This window comes from Suricata suricatta, chromosome 10 (genome assembly GCF_006229205.1).
Source record: "Suricata suricatta isolate VVHF042 chromosome 10, meerkat_22Aug2017_6uvM2_HiC, whole genome shotgun sequence".
Taxonomy (NCBI): Eukaryota; Metazoa; Chordata; class Mammalia; order Carnivora; family Herpestidae; genus Suricata; species Suricata suricatta.
The window spans coordinates 72,228,347-72,250,769 of record NC_043709.1 but is presented as its reverse complement, the minus strand read 5'-3'; the positions used below and the strand labels follow the sequence as shown (position 1 = coordinate 72,250,769).

At 37.1% G+C, this 22,423-nt stretch overlaps 1 protein-coding gene and 1 long non-coding RNA gene across 3 annotated transcripts in view; both read right to left on the bottom strand.

Annotated features, from left to right (window-relative positions):
• The window catches only part of SLC2A13 (solute carrier family 2 member 13), a 345,368-nt gene extending 345,033 nt beyond the window's left edge, over positions 1–335 (bottom strand). Inside the window, exon 1 of the mRNA XM_029955511.1 lies at positions 174–335. Coding sequence (XP_029811371.1) covers positions 174–335 — 162 coding nt within the window. The remainder of the gene's footprint in view (positions 1–173) is intronic.
• A 2,232-nt stretch (positions 336–2,567) lies between these two features.
• Positions 2,568–22,423, bottom strand: part of LOC115305419 — a 55,969-nt gene continuing 36,113 nt past the window's right edge. For both annotated transcript variants that reach the window (XR_003914773.1, XR_003914772.1), the window contains exons 2-4: positions 18,466–18,591; positions 4,446–4,495; positions 2,568–2,782 (exon numbers count right to left, since the gene is read on the bottom strand). This is a non-coding gene — a long non-coding RNA (uncharacterized LOC115305419). The remainder of the gene's footprint in view (positions 2,783–4,445; positions 4,496–18,465; positions 18,592–22,423) is intronic.

The following is a 22,423-nucleotide window of genomic DNA, read 5'->3' as shown; positions in this document are numbered from 1 at the left end:
CGGTCTCACTCGAGACTCACGCCCCGCGCCTGCCGAGCTGGCGCTGCGGAGCGGGCGGGAGGCGGGGCCCTGGGTCACGTGCACCCCGGGCCAGAGGGGCAGGGCCGCGGAGAGGCTCCGCCCCCTCCCTGGGCGGGGCCAGGATCAAACCTTGTGGGACCTCTAAACCTCACCTTCCTGGTTGACGGCGACCTGTGACCAAGGCTCCTTAATTTAGGGGACTGGCATCTGTAGGCAATGAACGCTGGCCTGGGGCCCGCAACTGGGAGCAGGCCAATGTGGAAATGCCAAATAATAGGCTTCCAGAGGGCAGAAAGGGCCTGCAATGCTTGCATAGTGTGGAAAGCTGGGAGAGAACCCTTAAAACATCCTGATAGGTCTTCTAACAACCTGAAGATGACTAAAGCTGGAAAGGGCCTACGAAAATATATGCTAGGGTGGCACATAGCAAGCCTTCTTTCTTTTACAATATTGTGACCATAAAGGAGTTTGTTCTGGAGCATTCAGGGCTGTATCCTCCCATTTCTATAAGCAATTTCTTCTCATTGCCAGTCCCTTCTCAATTTATCCTTACTGTAAAGACATGGTACATCTTAATTCTTTGAGGACAGAGATAATGTATCTACCCAGGTGAATCCCAAAATTCCTTCCATGAATCCCTGATTTACATTTATACATTCTTGTATAACCAAGAAGTTCCCACTGGTGGAAAGTAAACCCCTGGGATCCAATCTGTGATTTAATAGGCAACATCCACCTCACTCCCCCAACATGCTTGCCAATAAAAGAAGGATGTGCCTTATTTGCTGGAGACAAAGCAAAGATGGCATTATTTGTGACGGACTTTAACTGTTGAATTCATTGTTGAGGCCGCTCCCTCCACTTTGATTTAAATCATTTGTAAATCATTTTATACAGTTCCACTTCAAAAGGGAAAGAAAGATTACCTTGTTTCTCTAATTTGCTTTCATTCTTCAGGCTAACGGCACGAGGCAAAGCAGGATAGGATTCTATTTCTCACAGTTCCAGATCTCTTTTATTTCCTTTATTTGAGCAAAAGATTCTTAGCCTGAGACCTATTTTTCATGCAGTCTAAACTGTTTTCCTTTTAGAGAAAAGGATTTTGTCATCCTTAGTTCGATACAAAGTTACATTAGAATTTGTCAAAATTGCTTTCATTTGAATTATCTGTCCTGATTATCTCCATAATATAGCACTTTCTTTTCCAGCAACCAGGACAAAACGAATGAGTGAGCTCAGGGGATTTAATGCTTAAACCTATTGTGTGTCATTAAAGCAAGGGTCTAACATCATTACCGGGGAACAGTTAAAGAGAGAGAGCTTTTAGCTCCGAAGCAAGGAACTCTTTAATATTCAGACTTCAGGAAAGATTCAGGTGAGAACCTAGCTTTTTTCGCGTCTATTATAGTAAACCTGCGCCTCCTGGTGGTGAATCGGTTCGCCACTTCTAAAGAGACCGGCTCCCCAGATGAGATTCAGCTGATACTGGTAACAGTTCCTCTTGCTGTATGCAAGAAACTGCCTTTTACTCCAAGCAGCTGTACGGAGTGCTCCTGGGCATCCCTTGCTGTAGATTCAGATTTTGTGTCATGGAACACTTAAACTACTTAAAATTTTTCTGCTCTGTATCATTAGGGCATTTATATACCTAAGGTCAGTTTACATAAAAAGAAATATGACATGAAAAAAAAAAGGTATTAGAAAGTTAAGCAGAGTTCTCTCTGGCTTTGGAAGGAGCCAAGTTTATTTTAGCGCCAGAGCTGAGTCCTAAATGGAGTTTTCTGAATTGTGCCCCAGGTGCCGAGTGTGCGAAATGGAAAGCTCATCGCCAGAGAATCCAAAGGCATGAGTCCCATCACTATCAGTATTTTACTGTGCAACTTCAGACAAGCCTCTAGATTAGACTGTACCATGTTTCTCTTGTTTGCAGAACAGATAAATGGTGCAGCAACTACTCATTGCCTCGAGTAAGCATAAAAATGTATTTTGAAATATAACTGGTTACCATTCCAGAGTCAATAGTAATTATAAGAATCATTATTTGTTTGCAAGGTAAATTCTAAAGCCTCCGTTGTAAGTACATTTGCTTTACAAACTGCCAGGAACACTAAGAACCTGTCTTAGGAGACAGAAAAAGAGAGAGGCTTTAGTTACACTGCTACAGATCCTGAATATCCGACTAAGACATTGGCCACTAATTTAACTCAATAGACATTGTTGTGGGGAAAGGGTGGTGGGGTTGGTAACAGAGTGCTGTCTTTGTTTATTGGATAATTGTTTTTTATTTTATGAGTAATTGATCCTTTTTTTAAAGCGGTCTAAGAAAAAAAACACATAAATCTCTTACCAATAATCTCTCCTGCCATTTAGCCTCCCTTCCCCAGAGACAGCCACTCCTACCACTTTGAAATGTATCTTTCTAGAATTTATGAACTCATATGTATGTATTTATGTGTACACAATAAAATTCAGAGATTGTCCTGTTTTTACGTTATTTAGATTGCAAAGGAGAGAAGAAAAAAACAGGTAACAGGGTTAAGCCAAAATCATGGAAGAGAGGGAGACTTTATTGGTTCTTGTCTCTAAAAAGTCTGTAACAGGCTGGTTTCAAGGTAGCTGGATGTAGGACTCAAACTCCAGAAGGTCACCAAGAGAATACTTTGCCCCGTCTCTCCGCTTTGCTTCTTGCTGCTTTGGCTCCATTTTCAAATTCCATGTGGTGATCACATGGCCACAGCAAGCTCCAAGCTCTATATCCACTCTGGTCAAAGGGGCAAAAAAAAAAAAGGGTTTCTTTCTCTGAAGGCCTCAAAAACTTACTGTACAGTATCAAATTGGATCTGTCAATTATGTGCCCATTCTTGGCCCAGTTACCATAACTGGGAGATTGTTTGCTGACCAATTAGAGCCAATCAGGGCCCACATTTTGAGCTGTGAGTGCAAGTAAATCATGGCTGAAGTTGTGAAATCTGCAGTACTATTTTCCCAGAAAACAAGCAAAGAAATACTGGACTATATAACCAACAGATTTGAGTTACCATGAGCAACTAGTAAAATTACATGGCATAAGAACCAAGTAAATAATTTCAAGAATGAGAGACTAATAGGCTCAAACATATTGCATTGACATCAAAAAGAATAAAAATTCTTTTGAGAAAGTCAACGGTGAAGATCTAATGTACACCACCCACCATGACTACAGGTAATAGTTAATAATAATAATATATTGTATACTTTAAGTTTGCTAATAAATCTTAAGTGTTTTCACACACACACAAAACTGTTAGATGATGAATATACTATATGCTAATTAGCTTGATTGTAGTGATTATTTCACAATGTATATGTGTATCAAAACATCACATCATACACCTTAAATATATAGTTTTTATTTGTCAATCATGCCACACTAAAGCTGGGGTGAGGGGAGTCAAAGATTTATGCTGAAAATCAGAATGTTGGTTTGATGGTCATATGTTCAAAAACCCAGTAATGTCAGAACCCTGCCCTACTGACCATTCCTCCTTTCTGTACATGTAACAGACAATAGTGGCATCAGAATAAACATACGTTAGCAGTACAACAGTAACTTGTAGATCCCATGACATGGTTATGGACTATAATAATAGGTGCTTAGGAGGTCCCCCCAAATAGTGGCGGTTTTTGATTTGCTCTAAGGAAGAGTAGGAGGGAGGGAGGAACGCAGGGTAAGAAAAAATGCATGATCAGCATGCCTCACGAGAGCAATGCCCTACAGAGATCTGCTGCTTACTATAGGGAGACAAGAAACAGGAAACACAAAAGAAAGCATGAGTCATGGGTGATATTTTAACACATAGGACCCTGCCCACTAAAACCATGATCCAACCAGGAATAGAACCTGTAACACAATGTAACATTTCCTCCTCCTTTGGATGGGTAAGGTTGCAATGTCTCTCCCCGCTCCTAGACTCTTAAGAGAGCAATTTCAATTAAGAGGAAAATAGTAAACATAAGCTGTGTTTTCTAGAATTCTCTTGGTAAGTGTAATAGAAGAAGGAATAGTTTAAAGAGTTATTAGGATCAAGAGTAAAGATGGAGGTATCAGGCATGACTTGAATTCATTCATATGCTGAAGTGAAAAGAAGAAATTGACAATTCAAGAGCCTGAATGATTGATTGACAGAGCAAAAATCCTAAAGAAGGCAAGGAGAATAAGAGCAAGATCATTAGGGGAGAGGCTAATCTAGTCATAGGGGGAAGAACCACTTCATCTGAGAAAAAAAAGCAACAAAAAAAGGGATAGCATGAAAGAAGAACATGGTATTAATAACAAGAATGAAGGAAGAATTCTGTTAAGTGAATAGGGTGGGTGAGGGGGATGGAGTAAACCTGGATATTGTAGGCCGAAGAACCCAAGTTCACATCTTTACTCTGCTACTTACTGACTGCGTGAACTCGAGCAACCTTATTTTCTCAGTTTCCATTTTCTTCTCTGTAAAAGAGGGATAATAATATTGCATCAGTATTTATTTAGTTTCAGTTCTGAATAACAAAATCCATACTCAAACTATGTTATTAACACTATAGAAATGCACTGTTGCATGTCAGAGTTGGGCAGCATCAGGAACCATATGATCAGTCTTTAAAAAGTGGTTATCAAAGATCCAAATTCTATCCTTTTCTCCCATCTACTATTCTTCATGTACATATTAGTTTTGCCCTCCAGTGGCTCCCCCCAGAGTGGTAACAGAGCACTAACATTTCAAGGTTAGCATATTTTCCCAATGTATACAGAAAAATGTAGTGCCTAGTCCGTACCCTCAACTGTAATATATTCCGGATAGTAAAAGACCCACGTGACTGTATATAAAAATACTTAACAATACAGACCAGAGTGTAGCAAATTTTTGGTAGAGACAAAAATCCAAGAGCATTCAACTTAGATTGCAGCGTCAAAAATACTCTTTATTGACCCAAATGAGTAACTGCAAATGATATCAGTTAAAAGAAAACAACTTGGCTTGCCATTTCAAGAACTCTGATTGAGCAGGATCCAGTAATCTGAAATGAGAGCAGTGGGAAGTATTTGTTTCAAAGTGGAATCACTAATGAAACTAACAGCAACTTAGCTTCTTTAATTGAGAAGTGATTTATTTGGTGTGATACTGTTTCTTCAGCCAGGTTCAATCTTTTGGCTAGTAGTGGAGAGTACTTTTCAAATGTCATCTTGTGACATGATGAGCTCCTCACTAATCACTTTACTTTAAACAAGTCAATGGGTTTTGTTCTGTGTTGGAATCCAAATTGTAAAATCAATTGCAATAGTGACCATCTAAAGTGTTAAGCATGGTGATATTATGAATCTGCTTTGCCATATTCAGTGTATTTATCATGTTAAAACTAACATCTGAAAAATATCCATCTGAAACAATCAACTTATATTTTATATTTTGTTTATAAAGTTATTTGGATAAATTAATAAATTCCTGTCTCCTCTGCTATCCTCTTAACTTGAAAGAGCCACAAACTTTCAATTTGAGGATACAAGTTGTGCAATTCATTGTTCATGTAAGTTGCATAGCATTAACAAAAGCTTTGAAGGTTGCTTTTGTCTTCCCAGCCAGTAGTACTTGAACATGAAACTATGATTATTAAACTAACTTAAGGCAAAAAATATTTCAGCAAGAGTAGTCAACCTCAATGTTCCCAAAGAATGCTATCATAATTTCCCTCCAGATTCTCTCTCATGATTTTTACACTGTATACCATGGAATATTTTTATATGTCAAATGCACTTAATGACACTTGAGCAATGCTGAAATTACTTTCATCTGAATTCCATGCTGAATCAATAGGTGTGCAACAGAGAACCTTTATGGTGAAAGTAGGAACATTCACTACTCCCTTCCTGTGATTTTCTCATACTAGGGGCTCTTACCAAATGTGTCTTCATAAATGCGATTAGAGAAGTTTTATCTGCAAGTCAGCTCACTATTTAAAAAGACTATCTTTAGTAAATGAGAGCAGGACCTGTGTTTGCCTTGTTCACCACCATTTCCCCTGAATCTAGCACATTACTGTACATGTAGGGGCTCAATAAATATTTATTGAATGAATGAATGAGTGGATGAGTGAGTGATATCAGTCAGTATGGAATCTATTTGGCTTGGGTCCATATGTCATCACTTTCCGTAACTCTATGTAATATAATTAAATAACTACAAGTTAAAATGAAGTACTTGATAACATACCACCTAACTCCACTTCTGTATGTAGCTCAGGCAGTGTCAGATTTTAATTAAGCATGTCTTTTCCTAAGAAATGCACAGTATTGACTATAGATTTTAATAGGAATAAGTACACAATTTCTTAGCATTTACTTTATGAAAACACTTTCCTTTGCACTGTCCTCCACTGTCCTCATTCCCAGTATTTTTCTACTGCTAATGTATAAACAATATTATTATTTGGGGAAGAAAGAAGATAGGATAGATCAAAGGACTGAAGTTTAATATTTTTAAATAATTAAATGCTATTTATTTTCTCCAGTTCAAAGCTATAACATAAAAAACAAAACCGTTATGATAGAATTTGAAAATCTTGATAATTTTGAAGCTGAAGCTAAGGCAATATACTTATCAATCAGTGGTCTGTCATCTTGAAAAATTACTTTCAACTCTTTGGAGAACAATAAAGAGATTAGCTATTTTAGCAGCTCTTCTCAAACCCCCTCCCCTAAAAAGGAAAAGGAAAAAAACAAAAAGCTTCCAAGTGTGAAAAAGCATTCTTTAAACTGCGAAACAAAAACAAATGTGTTTCTGAGCTGAAGAGCTAAGATAATTTCATTATTTTCTCTGAGATGTTTGGATGAATACAGAAAAATTCAGTAAACACGTTATTGCCACTGGCTAATGATGACAGATATTCATCAGGGAGTGATTTGGTAGGAAAATAAGAATGTAATACTGCACTGACAAGGAAAGCAAAGTCAATTTCTTCTGTACGATCTTTGTTTTGTAAAATTGCCATGAAATTTCCATGCAGGAGCCTTAGAGTAATCACTGCTATTTCTCACAGACTTACAGGCTAAGTGTAGACTCAGCTTTCAATTATCATCCTGATGGATGAGAGATTCACAGTGTTAATGATAGGGAGAAAAGCAGTCAACTATACACATTCATAATTTTAAAGCCTCTATTGACATTAAGAAATAATGCTTTGGGTTTCTGTTACAGTGTAGATATGTAGAAAATTGCTTTATGTCTTCTATTTTCAAAACTGGTGTTTAAAAATTTTTCTTTTAAAAATTATGTTCTAATACCACCTGCATTTTTTTTTTAAATCTCCCAACTTGGGCTTTGTGTTCTCCTCACACAAGGGGCCGTCTCTGTCTGGGAAACCGCCTGTATTTTGAGTCTCACTTTGTCAAAATAGAAGCTCACATTCCCCGGCAATGCTTGGAGTTACGAGCAGGTGTGTGACCCAGGCTCAGCCAGTCAAACGCGTCTGCACAAGCTTCGATTGGAAGAGAGTAACGTGATCAGGGAGGCTCTTCGTGAAGTTCATCCTAGGAAGGATGGGAGAAACTGGTGGAAAGCTACATCCAGCCTGAAAAGGTGGCAGCGGGGAGCCCATGGAGGATGTGCCATGTCCAAATATGGCAGCAGGAACTACAGTGTCTTCACCCAGCAGCAGCAGGAGGGTCTCCACTGTAGAATCCGGGCTATAGATGGAAGCATAGCCTGTATGTAAGATTCTATGGTTCTAGCAAAACTCTGTGATTCCATACATGTATAATGTATGACAGCCACAGCACAAATGCTAGGAGAGGAGAAATGAACGTATACACTCGCAAGGGTGGGGCACTGGGCAAAATGGGTGAAGAAGAGTGGGAGATGCAGCTCTCCAGTTATGGAGTGACTAATCATGGGGATTAAAGATACAGCATGCAGAATATAATTAATGATCACTGTAATAGTTTGGTATGGGTCCAGATGGTAGCTACACTTGTGGTGAGCATAGCATAAGGTATAGAGATGTCAAATCACTATGTTGTACACTTGAAACTAATATAACATTGTGTGTCAACTATACTCAAATTTAAAATAATTAAGTATACTCTTCTAATGTTCTCATGCTATATGTGAAATAATATAATATTATGAATATTAGAGATACATAACAAAGCTTCAGTCAGCAAAATAACACAAAAGAGATTATAGTCCTTTAGCCAAAAAAAGGAAATAAATGAAAAAATAATCTCAATCCAAAAAAAGGTAGAAAAAGAGGAAAGGGGAAATGAAGAACAGGTGGGGAAAATAAAAGAAAAACATCAAGTTTGTCAGTTTCAGCCCAACTGTATCAATAATCACATTGAAGGCAAATACTAAGCACAGTAGTTAAAAGGCAAAAATTGTCAGACTGGATATATAACACAGAACTCAACTATTTGCTACCATAAAAAAACAAAATTAAATGTAAATGGTATGTTAAAGGTTATTATATTTATTTTTATATATTAAATATAAAAGGATAGACAAAGATACATCATGCTAACACAGTCAAGAGAACACTAGAGTGGCTAAATGAATACAGACAAATAAGATTCAGAAAAAACAAGATAACAAGATCATCTTATAATGATAAAGGAGTCTATGAAAATTACATAATCTTAAAAGTTTGGGCATCTAAAAACAGAGCTTAAAAATATGTAATAAAAAGGCAAGAAAAACAGATAAAGCCGGAATCACAGTCAGGGATTCAATACCCCTCTCTCAATAGTTTATAGAACTAATATACAGAAACTAGTATATCCTAAGCACATAAAAGATTTGAAGAACACTATCAACAACATTAATCTAATTGATACTTAAAGAACATTTCCAACCAATGGTAGCAGAATACACATTTCTTTCCAGTGTATAATAAACTATTTACCCAAGTTAGACCATATCTCGGGCTTCAAAACTAGTGTTAATACATTTACAATGACTCATGACATTCAAGGAACATCGTCCAACCACATGGAATTAAATTAGAATCAATACTAGAGAATCCCCAAATATTTTTTTATGTTTTTATTTTATTTTTGAGAGAGAGACAGAGCACAAGCAGGGGAGGGGTAGAGAGAGTGAGAGGGGGACACAGGATCTGAAGTAGGCTTCAAGCTCTGAGATGTCAGCACAGAGCCGGACATGGGCCTTGAACTCTCAGACTGTGACATCATGACCCAAGGCAAAGTCAGATGCTTAACTGACAGCACCCAGCTGCTCCTAGAGAGCCCCAAAATATTTTAAAAATAAATAGCACACTTCTAAATAAACCATAGATCAATGATGAAGTCACAAGGGAGATTTGAAAGTATTTTGAACTGAATGAAAATATATGCACAGCAAATTAAAATTTGTGGGACCCCAGGTAAACAATTCAGGAGAAATTGAGAGCACTAAACACCTATCATTGGAAGAGAAATAGATTTCAAATCAATGACCTCGGCTTCAAACTTCAGATACAAGAAAAGGAAGAGCAAATGGAACTAAGCAGAAGGAAGGAAATAATAAAGGTCAAAGTGGAAATCAATGAAAAGGAAGGAAGAAAATAATAAAATAATGGAAATCAGTTAAATGGAAAACAGTAATAATCAATGAAACTGAAGCTGTTTCTTTAAAATATTAATAAAAGTGATAATTTTCTCACTAGAATGATCAAGGAAAAGAGAAGACACAAATTACCAGCATTAAGAATGAGAGAGGTTATATTACCACACATTCCATAAATATTAAAAGAATAATAAGTGAATGTTATAAACATTTCATGCCAAAAATTTGATTAAATGGACATATTCCTCAAAATAGATGAACTACTCAAAAAGAAATAGACCATCTGTATAGATAGCCTTAGATCCACTAAGAAACCATGTGTAATTTAAAAGTTTTCTATGAGGAAAATTCCAGGTCCAATTGGCTTCACTGGTGAAGTTCACAAAACATTTAAGGAAGAGATACTATGATTCCACACCAACTCTATTATAGAAAATTGAAGAGGAGGGAATATTTTAGCATTATCCTGGGGGAACAGAAATTACTAGATCATGAAGGGAGAATTAGAGCTAATTGATTCCATGAAATGAAACAATATTCATATCATGGGAGTTCCAGAAGAAGAAGAGCGCGAGAAAGGGGAAAGGTGTACCTAACCAAATTATAGTTAAGAACTTCCCTAATCTGGGGAAGGAAACAGGCATCAATGTCCAAGAAACAGAGAACACCCCTCAAAATCAACAAAAACAGGTCAACCACGATATATCACAATGCAACTGGCAAAATACAAAGATAAAGAGAGAATTTCTAGAAGCTGCTAGAGACAAATGGTCCTTAACCTACAAAGGGAGACACCTAAGGTAGTAGCAGACCTGTCCACTGAAACTTGGCAGGCCAGAAGGGAGTGGCAGAAAATATTCAATGTGCTGAATAGGAAAAATACACAGCCAAGAATCCTTTATTCAGCAAGGCTGTCATTCAGTATAGAAGGAGAGATAAAGGATTTCTCAGACAAACAAAAACTAAAGGAGTTCATGATCACTAACCCAGGTGTGCAGGAGATCCTAAGGGGGACTCTGTGAGTGGAAAGCAACAAAGACTACAAAGGACCAGAAACATCACAAAACACATGAAATCTACAGATAACACAATGACACTAAATTCATATCCTTTAATATCCTATTTCTAACACTAAAGGCATTACAAGAAAACTACAAAACCTTCATGTACATAGATGCAAAATTTCAACAAAAAGTTTAGTAAATTAAATTCAACAATATGTTAAATGAATAAAACACCAGTATAAGTGGGAAGTCCTAGCAATGCAAAGTTGGTTTCACACTAAAAAATCAATTGATGTAATTCACTATATTAAAAACTTATTTTAACAAAACCATATGGCTATCTCAATAGATACAGAAACATTTTTGAAAAAATATATCCATTTATATATATATATTTAATTTTTTATTGTTTATTTTTGAGAGAGAGAGAGACAGACAGAGACAGAGTACAAGCAGGAGAGGGGCAGAGAGATGGAGACAGAATATGAAGCAGGCTCCAGGCTCTGAGCTGTCAGCCTGGAGCCCTACACGAGGCTCGAACCCACCAACCACAAGATCATGACCTGAGCTGAAGTGGGATGTTTAACGGACTGAGCCACCTAGATGCCCCAGCATCCACTTATGAATAAAGTAAAAAATTCTGAGGGTACCTAGATGGCTCAATTGGTTATGTCCAACTTTTGATTTCAGTTCAGGGCATGATTTCACAGTTGGCGGGATGGAATCCCATAGTGGGCTCCACTCTGACAGCATGGAGCCTCCTTGGGATTCTCTCTCCATCTCTCTGCCCCTCCCCTGCTTGGGCACACAAACACACTCTCTGTGTCTCTCTGTCTCAAATAAATAAGTAAATTTAAAGAAGAAAAAAGAAAAACTCTGAGTAAGCTAGGAATAAAAAGATGACTTACAGACTGGTAGAAAATATTTGCAAATTTTATATCTGAAAGAAGTCCCATTCCAGAATAAATAAAATACTCTTGAAATTTAATAAAAAAGCAAACAACTCAATTGAAAGATTGGCAAAATAATCAGAAAAATACTTCACCAAAAACTGTATATGGATAGTGAATATATATGTATATAAAAATTATTAATATTCATTATAAATTAAAACCATGATGCAGTGATTCCACATATCTAGTAGACAGGCTAAAAATAAACATACCAACCATAACAAGTGTTGGCAAGAATGTGGTGAGACTGGAACTTTCGTCTGTTGGTGGGAATGTAAAATGATACAACCACTTTTGCAAATAGCCTGGCATTTTCTTTAAAATGTTAAAAAATATACCTATCATCCTACTCCTAGATATTTTCTATAGAGATAAAGGTATATGTTCATATAAAGTTTTATTAATGTTCACAGAAGTTTTATTTGTAGTGGACAAAGAATGAAAACAACCTAAATGTCCCTCAACAGTGTATGCATACATGGAAAACTAATCAGTAATGAAAAAGTAATGAACTATCGATTTGTTACAATATAGATGAACCTCAAAACAATCATGCTGAGTGAAATGAACCTGACAAAAACAGACACGGTAGAGCTCCATTTTTATAAAGTTATTGTAAATGTAAATTAATATTTCATAAGAGAAAGCAAATATTGGTTGTTTTGAGATGGCATTGGGGAAAAGGGCACAGGAGGAAGACATTTCAAAGGCTCTCAAGGAAGCATTTGAGATGGATGGTTATGTTTATTGCCTTGATTGTGGGGATGGGTTTTCATGTGTCTGCATATGTCAAAACTTACCAAATTGGACACTTTAAATATATGCATTCTCTTGAATGTTAATTATACTTCAATAAAGTTGTTTTTAAAAGCTTCTTTTAAAAGCTTAAATATTTATATATCTTCTTTCAAAAAGACATAAAGTACTCTGTCTATCTTTTATGTTAACCTTATTGTTATTATTTTAAGCATGTAAAATCTTTTGTCCGTAAGGATGAGACAGTCAGGGAAAGACAGAAAGACAGAAAGGGTTTCAGCAGCATCATGAAGCGGCGACACCAGCCATTTTCTGCCCAGCCCTGTATTCCTCATACATCAGACAATTACAGGCCCCAGTTTTTCTGGAAAAAAAAAAAAAAGTACTGATCTTTGGATTTTGTAATTTTCATGTTTTGGTTTCAAGTAGTTTAACCAAAATCTTGACTGATTCAGAAGTGGTACCTAAATAGTAATGCTAAGCCACTACCATTAAAAAATGAGTTATCATTATAACACCCACAAAAGTCAGGTGTCCTAAGAAATAGGAAGCATATGTAGGATTTCTTCTAGATAAAAGTAGCCAAAAGATACATGTACATATACCAAGTGATTACAAACTATGAATCCTGTGCTATAAGCAGGATAGGGCTATGAGGCTCTATGAGTAGGCAGAAGAATCAGATACTCATGTATTGAACCCAGTGCTGTGATTTACACACGCTGTAAATTGCATGGATATAGGAGTACAGGCAGTGCTCAGCTGTTCCATCAGCTGCTAAGAAGAAGCCAACTGGCATCAAAGCTCAGAGCTCTGGTTGTGAATCCAAGCAATGATAGTTATGCTGAAATTTGATTGGGATGACAATGATTTCCTCATCAAGTAAGCATCTCTCAGCTATTAAAATATGTAATTTTTCAAATGTGTATTGTTTTGAAAAATGTGGGGAGGGGCAGAGAGGGGGAAGAGACAGAGGGTCTGAAGCAGGCTCCATGCTGACAGCAAAGAGCCCAAACAGGGCTAGAACTCATGAACCATGAGATCATGACCTGAGCTGAAACCAAGAGTTGGACGCTTCACCAACTGAGTCTTCCAGGGGCTCCCAAAAGGTTTAGAATTAAATAGAGCTGACCCTGTCTTTGGGTCAGCACAGGTTTGAGCTGCATGGGTCTACATTTATGCGGATTTTCTTCAATAGATATACTGGAAAATTTTCTGGAGATTTACTTCAATTTGAAAAAACTCTCAGATGAACTACGTAACTTAGAAATACCAAAACCTTTCAGAAACATTAAGTATGTCAACACTGTCTAAACTATATGTAGATACCACCCTATTTTATCATTTACTACCATACAACATACACAAATCTAATATAAAAAGTTAAAATTTTCAAAACTTATGCACACAAACACAAATCATGCATGGTGCTACTGGCAGTCAAGAGAAATGTAAACAAAGATAAAGATGCAGTTTTAAATCATAACTGCATAAAATTAATTGCAGTACATGCTGTCCTACTCTAGTGATTTCACGGCCTCCTCCTGTTGCTATTGCAGTGAGCTCAGGCTTCGTGAGTATTCACCTAAAATGCTGAGTGACGCTCATCATCTCCACGTGAGCAGTAAATGGCATTGTACAGTAAAAAATAATCTCTTCCTGTTCTCGCTATTAGTAAGGTTTTTGAGGAGTCAACGTTATACTTGAATTTTCAACTGCATGGGGGTTGGTGCCCCTAATCCTTGTGTTGTTCAAGGGTCAACTGTACAGAAATGTTAAAAAGAATCAGAATTCATCATAGTAACACTTCCATGTGACAGAATCTGAGTGTATTTGAAATGTCCTTGCAACTTAAAAAATGGCCTTTAAAGCAACATATGTCAAGCATTTAGTTCTAATTTAATAATTTGGTGATTGACTTAGAATTTTTATTTAAAAATTTTTTTATATTTTTTATTTTGAGAGAGAGAGAGAGCCAGAGAGAGAGGGGGGAGGGGGAGAGAGAGAGGGAGACACAGAATCTGAAGCAGGCTCCAGGCTCTGAGCTGTCAGCACAGAGCCTGTCGCGGACTCAAACCCACGAATTGTGAGATCATGACCTGAGCCCAAGTCAGACCCTTAACCAACTGAGCTACCTACGCGCCCCAGAAATTTTGATTTTAAATTAAGCTCTTACTAAGTACATATATTGATACATCTAAGACAAGAATCAAATTATTTAGATTAATATCTTCTTAAGAACTAATTTTAGGGGCGCCTGGGTGGCTCAGTTGGTTAAGTGGCCGACTTCAGCTCAGGTCATGATCTCATGGTTGGTGGGTAGACTCAGATACATCAGCATAGAGCCCCACGTGGGACTCGAAGCCACCAACCATGATCATGACCTGAGCCGAAGCCGGACGCTTAACTGACTGAGCCACCCAGGCTCCCCAAGACTTACCTGTTTTCATTATGAACTCTGTCCCACATTCTTACTATCTCTTAAATTCTTACATTTGTAGCCATAAATTCTCCTGTTAGAGAATTTTCAAGAATGTAATTCTTAAGGTTGTAGAAAACTATATATGTATACATGTGTGTTTCTTCTATTAGACACTGAGTTTCATGAATGTAGATATTGCTTTTTTATTCCTCTTTGCTTTCTATGGACTTAGTAGTAAGCTTGGCACAAAGCAGTCTCTCAATATGTGCTCGATGGAGTTCAGGAATCACTGGTGAATGAATTTACTTGTTTATCTTAACAAGTGCTCTTCTGCAGACCTTGTAAGCAATGAATCCCAGTATGAGGAGTCTTGGCTCTCATGAGCATATCTCTGGAGGATTTTGGCTGCTTAGTATCTGACTCCTCCTCTTACTTTTGGAATATTTGCTAGTATACCAATCTTGGTGGAGGCCTCCAGAGTAACCAAAAAGGCCAGATATTTGTTTTCCATAATCTCTGGCGGCTACAAGGTGGATTTATGGTTGAAATTAAGTCAGAATTTCATAAAGACTTGGGAAAACATGCTATGTTTGCAAAAAGCAACCTTAGAACAGATGCATGTCTTTCTATTCCATTATATTTTACATCATGTTATTTACATGTTTTATTTATTAATCCATTAATTGATCAAATAATAATCAACTTGTTTGTTCAACCACTGTTTATCTTGGGCCTATCATATGCCAAGTACCATACCAGGTCATGGGCTCACAGCATGACAAAGAGAGACACAGTCCCTTCCCTTAGTCAGCTTAACTTCCAGTTTTGAAATTAATTTCTAGTCTTAAAAAATAAAATAATTGCAAATTTTGTTTTGTGTTCTGTAGAAAACAAATACAAGGATAATTGAGATTTTAAAAAATAATAATGGCAGTAGCCATAGAGTAGCACTGGGATGCTAAAGTTTTCTTTAATAGGAAACATGAAGGGCCAAGATAATATTTTAAGCTAAAACTAAAAGATAAAAAAGAGATAACCAAGCACGGTAAGAGGAAGACCATTTATGGCACAGGAAACAGCATAATCCGGGGACTTGAGGGTGGGGTGCGTTTGTCATGTTCAAATAAGTAAAAGCAGACCATGTGATCAGAACACAGGGCGTCGGGGCAGGGGTAATGGAGAATGAGATGACGTTGGAGAAATACAAAGGACAAGATCTATAGACTCTTGTAGAATGAGTGTCTTTCATTGACAAAATTTTTAATAAATATTTTTGATCCTTGATGTTTTCTTCTCTTCCCTGATCTTTTGAATTCCAGAATATGAAACCAAATCATTCATATAGTCTTTAATATTCTTGCAAGACATTCTCCTCTTGTCATTACATTGTAATTGTATAGAAATTAACATTATTCATTTTTGTGTTTCAAAATAAATTTTATTTTTAATGTTAATTCTGCCATCACCAAGTTCTTTGGGGCTTTTAAATGCCTGCTTCTGATATAATTCCTCGGATGATGTTCCACCCATAGGTATTTTTGCCTAGGTTTCTTACATTTTGCCTTTGCTTCCACAACTTTCCTAAGATATGTGTTTTTTGCTCATTCTTACAAAGGGACCATTGTTTTCACTGTTTACCTCTGAAACACAACATAGCCTACAATGTCATTATAGTGAAATATTTTTCAAGAATACGTTAGATTTTTTTTAATTGAACCCTATTTTTTTTTTACTTATAACTTTCCTCATTCCTTATTTTTGCTCAAAGAAACATAGACTTGAGTGGACCTTGGAAATTCTATAGTCTTCCAACTTCATTTTTCCAATAAGTTCTTTTAACTTATTATCCATTGTACAATGTTTAACAATCTCAATGTAAGACTTCCGTATCTTAATTTCTTTTCATTTAAAATAGCCTAACTTGGGGCGCCTGGGTGGCTCAGTCAGTTGAGCGTCTGACTTCAGCTCAGGTCATGATCTCACAGTTCGTGGGTTCGAGCCCCGTGTCTGGCTCTGTGCTGACAGCTACCTCAAAGCCTGAGCCTGCTTCAGATTCTGTGTCTCATTCTCTCTCTGACTCCTCAGCTCATGCTGTCTCTCTCAAAAATAAATAAAAAACATAAAATAAATAAATAAAATAGCCTAACTTTTCTTCACAATTCTATACAATTTGTATTATAAATGTCTATGGAGGCTTTCTTAGCAAACCTTGAAAACAGAAATTTTAAAACAAACACACATATGCGCGTGCACACACACGCACACACACACACACACACACACACACACACACACACACACTGAGGATTAATCATCCCTAAACTCCCAGGTAAACATTTGTCAGCTGCATGTCTTTTGTATCAAATTTACATTCATATCCATAAAGTGAAGTAACAAAAATCTTATTGCTAATATTAACCATTCGACTGGAAGTAAGCAATGTGACAAATAAGCCAAAAGACAGGTAACTAAATTAGGTCCTGTTTTCATACTCTGACAACCTTTGCAGAGCTGTCCGGAGGTGAGTGAAGGGAAGCAGTCAGGCTTCCCAGTTACCCGCTGGAACCCTCAGCCGGTCTGCTCTATCTGCAGACTGGAGGACATAGACGCATGCCTTCCTCCCCCATTCTCCTCCACTCGCCAAGGCTGTCCTCTCTTGCTTAGGCAGTTGGCTGACCCAATAATGCTTTTCAGTTTAAAGATGTTCATGCATTTTCTTTGCCGCTAGTTCTCTAATCAGTTACTGAGAAGAAATGCCTTAGCGGAATTTCAGAGAAATGACGTTTCCCAGGTATTGACAAGGAAAGTGCTGATCTGCATGTTACCATGGAGTCTGTGTCTGCTTACAGACACAGTTACAATTGCACTCCTCCAGTGGCAGGTAAAGAACAGTCTAATTATCTGCAAAAAGCAACACTCATCTTGGCAAGGTAGTTCATTAGACTTTGAAATATCTTCATAAATCTTGTTTTCTTACTCTACTGCAAGCTCTAAGTGTATCTGCCTTAAACAATATTACTACTTACAGGAGCAAAATACTGTTATAATGCTGCAGGGATTTTATGATGAAACCCATGAATTCTTTTTTTAAAAATATCTTGGGAAAGAATAAGACTCCATTCACAAGAAAACTTTATAAGAAGAAAATATTCCTATATTTTTAACTGTACTATCGGTGATGCCATCTATTTGATAAGAAAAGACCATCACTGAGGCTCTCTGCTCTTGCTCTTCCCTTTAAGGGCAAGAATATAATGCCAGCTGTTTTTATTTCCTGTTACCTCATGCACTGCTGCTTTCACTTGTGGAATTTCTATTAACTTGAAAGGTGGCACTGGACCCAGAATAAATATGTATGTGAGGAGAAAACAAGGATAGTTCCCACAGATATGGAAAAATGTATTAAATATATGTGCATATATATATTTATATATTGCTGCCCTATCTTTTACCTTTATTCTATAGCTTTAGTACACATCAAGGAGGAAAGTGCATGTTGACTAATAAATTATAAATTAATTGCTGCTATTTAAAAAACAATACATCTATGGGTTAATAAATAAATAAAACCACACTAGTTGCTATAAAGTGAGAAGTACAAACAGCTGTCTTCCCTTCTCACCAGCCCCCTCCCCCCAGTTCCACCAGGACTATCCCCAAAAAGCAAAGAGTGTCAATAATTTCTGCCTTTTGCTTTTGGGTGGTTATTATCATCAGCTTGTATTTACCTTGTGGCTAAAGGAACTTTAGCTACAGATCCTCCAGGTGCATAGGTCACTGCCAAAGCCGTGGAGTGGTCCCGGATGGGATCCAGGTTATGCGGGGCTTAAATGTGTACATTAGGGAGGATACACCTTTAAGAAAAAAAAATCACCCACACAGTTACAAAATTGCCAGTGCTCTGCTCAGTGCCTTGGAGGTAAAGCTTAAGCTTTATTAGTTTTAGGGTCAATCCACCCCTCCGGGTTGCCATATTTAGATTTACCAACAACATTAGACAGTATCTATTGATTACCTACTCAGAAGCATGCCCATCCTACCTACAGATTTCTCTTTTCTTCATTTTACTTTCTGGTTTTATAGTTGTGCTATTGTGTTATTATGTTGATAATCAAAATTTATGACAGCCACTAAATTATGTTTCTTATTCTCTGTAGATTTACTCCAAAAGCCAATAAACGCCAAATACAATATTACATATAGTAATATATATATATATTTGCATAACACGGTATTTTCTTTTTGAATCAAGTAATGCGGTTTAATGCCTAAAGAAGTATATGTAATCTTGTATCATTAAATTTTCCTACTTTAAGGGAAATCTACAAGCATTTTATACTCAGGATATTCTTAATTTCTCTCTAGTTTTTTTTTTTTTTAAACCTTTTCTGGGTAAGACTTTGCTGGCCCTGTTTCTTGAATCCTTGCTTTCCTTTTTTGTATTTCTTTACATCTCCTGGATTAACTCTTCAAATAACTTTCATGCAGTTTTTAAGGAGGTAGAGTTCACAAATGTCCTTGAAAATTGAATGACTTCACAGACAATTGCTAGTTTCAGAAAGTGTTCTCTATGCAAAATTTCAAACACATGCTTAATTTAGTCAGCCCTTATGTACTCTACCATAATAGCATGTCCTCAAAACAAATTTCAAAGAAAATTATGGGAATGAAGGAAAGGGTGGTAGGCATAGTGAGGTAATGTTTAATTCATCTTAAATAAATAAGACCATTCTGAGATGAAGTCACCTTTTGTAATTGCTAAAAGGCATGCATTTCTATGGATAAAAGCAAAGAGAAAAGACTAGACATTACACTAATCAACCAGAACACTTACAATTTTCTAAAAATCTAAACATTTTTCCTAGCGGGTTTTTATTCCTTTTTGTTTCCTCAGCATTCAGGTTAAGAATAGCCATGCCTTGTGAACAACCAACAAATGCTCTGAATTCATTTCTCCGAATGACTTCAACAGTAGAATGAGCACTCCTTCAATGATCCAATATACTCAAAGTGATCACTCTTTCCTATTGAAGTTTTTTGTGAAATAAATTGTTTATACTCTGCAAGCTGAGGAAAATAAGCCATTCTGCTACAATTTTAATACTCTTCAAAATACCTCCTTTACAGCATCTAACAAGAGATTATATTTTCACTCTGGTAATTTCCTTAATATTTTCAACAATCATTACTGCTGCTGAAAGAGAGAATACCATTGTACATACCTGTTCATATATGTGTGCAAAAAATGTGCTCATGAGTGAACACTTCCAATGATTCCAACTCTTTTCTCCTCTTGGAGAGAGGAGGTTTGACCAAACACAAGCTGACATGCCCAACAAGACTGTTTTTTTATGTACTTATTGTTAGTCTGAATCGCTGTCCAGTGGAAAACTGTGTTCTTTGCAATAGTCATGAGTAGGCTGATACAAGATAAAGGGAGAAGGCTTCGGATTTCTACTTTGGCACCTCCTGAGATTTATGATCCATTTCCTATTCCCGATCTCACCTCTTACCATTGTATCCACTGTATCCATTACCACTGCTTTTTTAAAAAATCTATTTATCGAGTTAGCATATAGCCCTGTGCTGGGTCATATGAGGGAGCACCAAAGAATAATAGAAATGCCCAAGTAGTTTATGCACAAGCGGAAACAATGTTTCTCATGGAATAAGAGAACACTGATGTTGAACGTGTGGTGCAGATTGTCAATACAATAGGTATTTGGAGAAATAAATGGTCAGTCTTGGCTGTAATTGTACATAATTTAGGGTTCTTAGATTGCTAGTGAACAGGAACTAACTCTGCGTATTGGAAGAAAAAGAAAAGCTTATTGGAAGAAGGTCATGGTATCTTAGAAAACCTAGAGGAAGACTAAAGAGCTGCCCATGGAAATGACATAAATCTAAAGGCTGAGCTGTCTGATTTGCTTGATTGTGTTATGTGAATATTGACCAAGGGAATAAGTATGCTCCACCTGTTTTTCTGCATTGCATCACCTCATTCATGCATCAAAATCTCAGGAGAGAAAATGTGACCTTGGGTTTAAGTCAAATAACAATTCCGTGGCTATGGTGGACTAAGGCACCTTGATTTACAACCCACAAAAACTATTTATGAACGGCTGCTTTGCCTACAATGGAATAATATAAAAGCCAGCAATTTGAAAGCAACAGGCTGTGAATTACCTTTCTGTTCTTCATTACACCTCTGTTCTTAATTTGGAATCACAAAATGACAATCTAAAAATTCCAAATCTAAACAGTTTTCCCACAATATTTACAACTGTAAATTGAATTATTCCTTTTACTATTCCAGATTAGTAAATAAGCTAAGGCAACAGTTCTTTTTTTAATGTTTATTTATTTTTGAGAGAGAGAGTGTGTGGGAGAGAGAGACCATGACGCAAGCAGGGGAGGGGCAGAGAGAGAGGGAGACACAGAATCTGAAGCAGGCTCCAGGCTCTGAGCTTTCAGCATGGAGCCTGATGTGGGGCTCGAACCCACAAACAGTGAGATCATGACCTGAGCTGAAGTCGGATGCTTAACTGACTGAGCCACCCAGGTGGCCCTAAAGCAACAGGTTTTGAATTGGAATTCTGACTTAGGTGTTTGATTTAGGATAAATTACTTCCTATAACTCCTCAGTTTTCTACCTTACAGGGTTATTGTGAGTATTGAGATCAATTCGTATAAGAACCTATCACAACAGATGCACAAGATAAATAAAGGAATTCAGATTATTTGCTAAATGCATCTAGAATAGGCATAACCAAAGAGGGAGATAAAACTCCACTTTTCTGTTAAAGTATCGTACGACTTTGTCCACACTTGCTGAAAATTATTAATCCAATGCATCCCCTTTGAATTCTTGTTAAATGAGGAAAAGCATAAACTATTTTAAATAGAAAGAAAAAACAAAGATAGGTTTTTTTAAAATGGTTCATGGGAAGAAAATTTCATGTAACCTAGTCTTGTATTTTGAGACATGTTCACTCATCTATTTCTTTTTCTTTTTTATGTTAAGGTGATTGATGGTTGGGGTCAAGTTTACAAAATAATAACATGTCACCTGCTAATGATAATTCAACTATTTGTGACCTTGATCGGGATTCTGTTACTATATTCAATGAAACATTCTATCTTATTGGTAACCTGTACATTGTCATGTTTGAGCACTTACAGTCCTGAAACCTAACAACAGGCAAAGGAAGAGTTTGTACTGGTAGTGTAATTACTACTAATTTTTACCATGAGGAACTAGGGTTCTTGCTACAAAATGAAGGCAGGGAGATACATATGCGGGACTTACAGAGTGCCTAGGAATGCTCCCTGGATGTTCTGGTGCTACCATGCCTAGTGAAAATTGTGGATGGGACATTGCAGCAACCACAGCCCGACAAACATAAGGAAATCCAGAGCACAGGCCCTTCAGATGAAAGTTTGGGTCAGCACAGCAGGCATACAGCCCAGCCAACATACAAGCCTAGGGTAAGTGAGGTCTAGAATTGGCAGTGGATCCACTCATCAGGTGATGGACATTTAGGCTCTTTCAATGATTTGGCTATTGTAGAAAGTGCCGCTATGAACATTGGGGTACATGTGCCCCTATGCATCAGCACTCCTGTATCCCTTGGGTAAATCCCTAGCAGTGCTATTGCTGGTCATAAGGGAGTTCTATGGATAGAT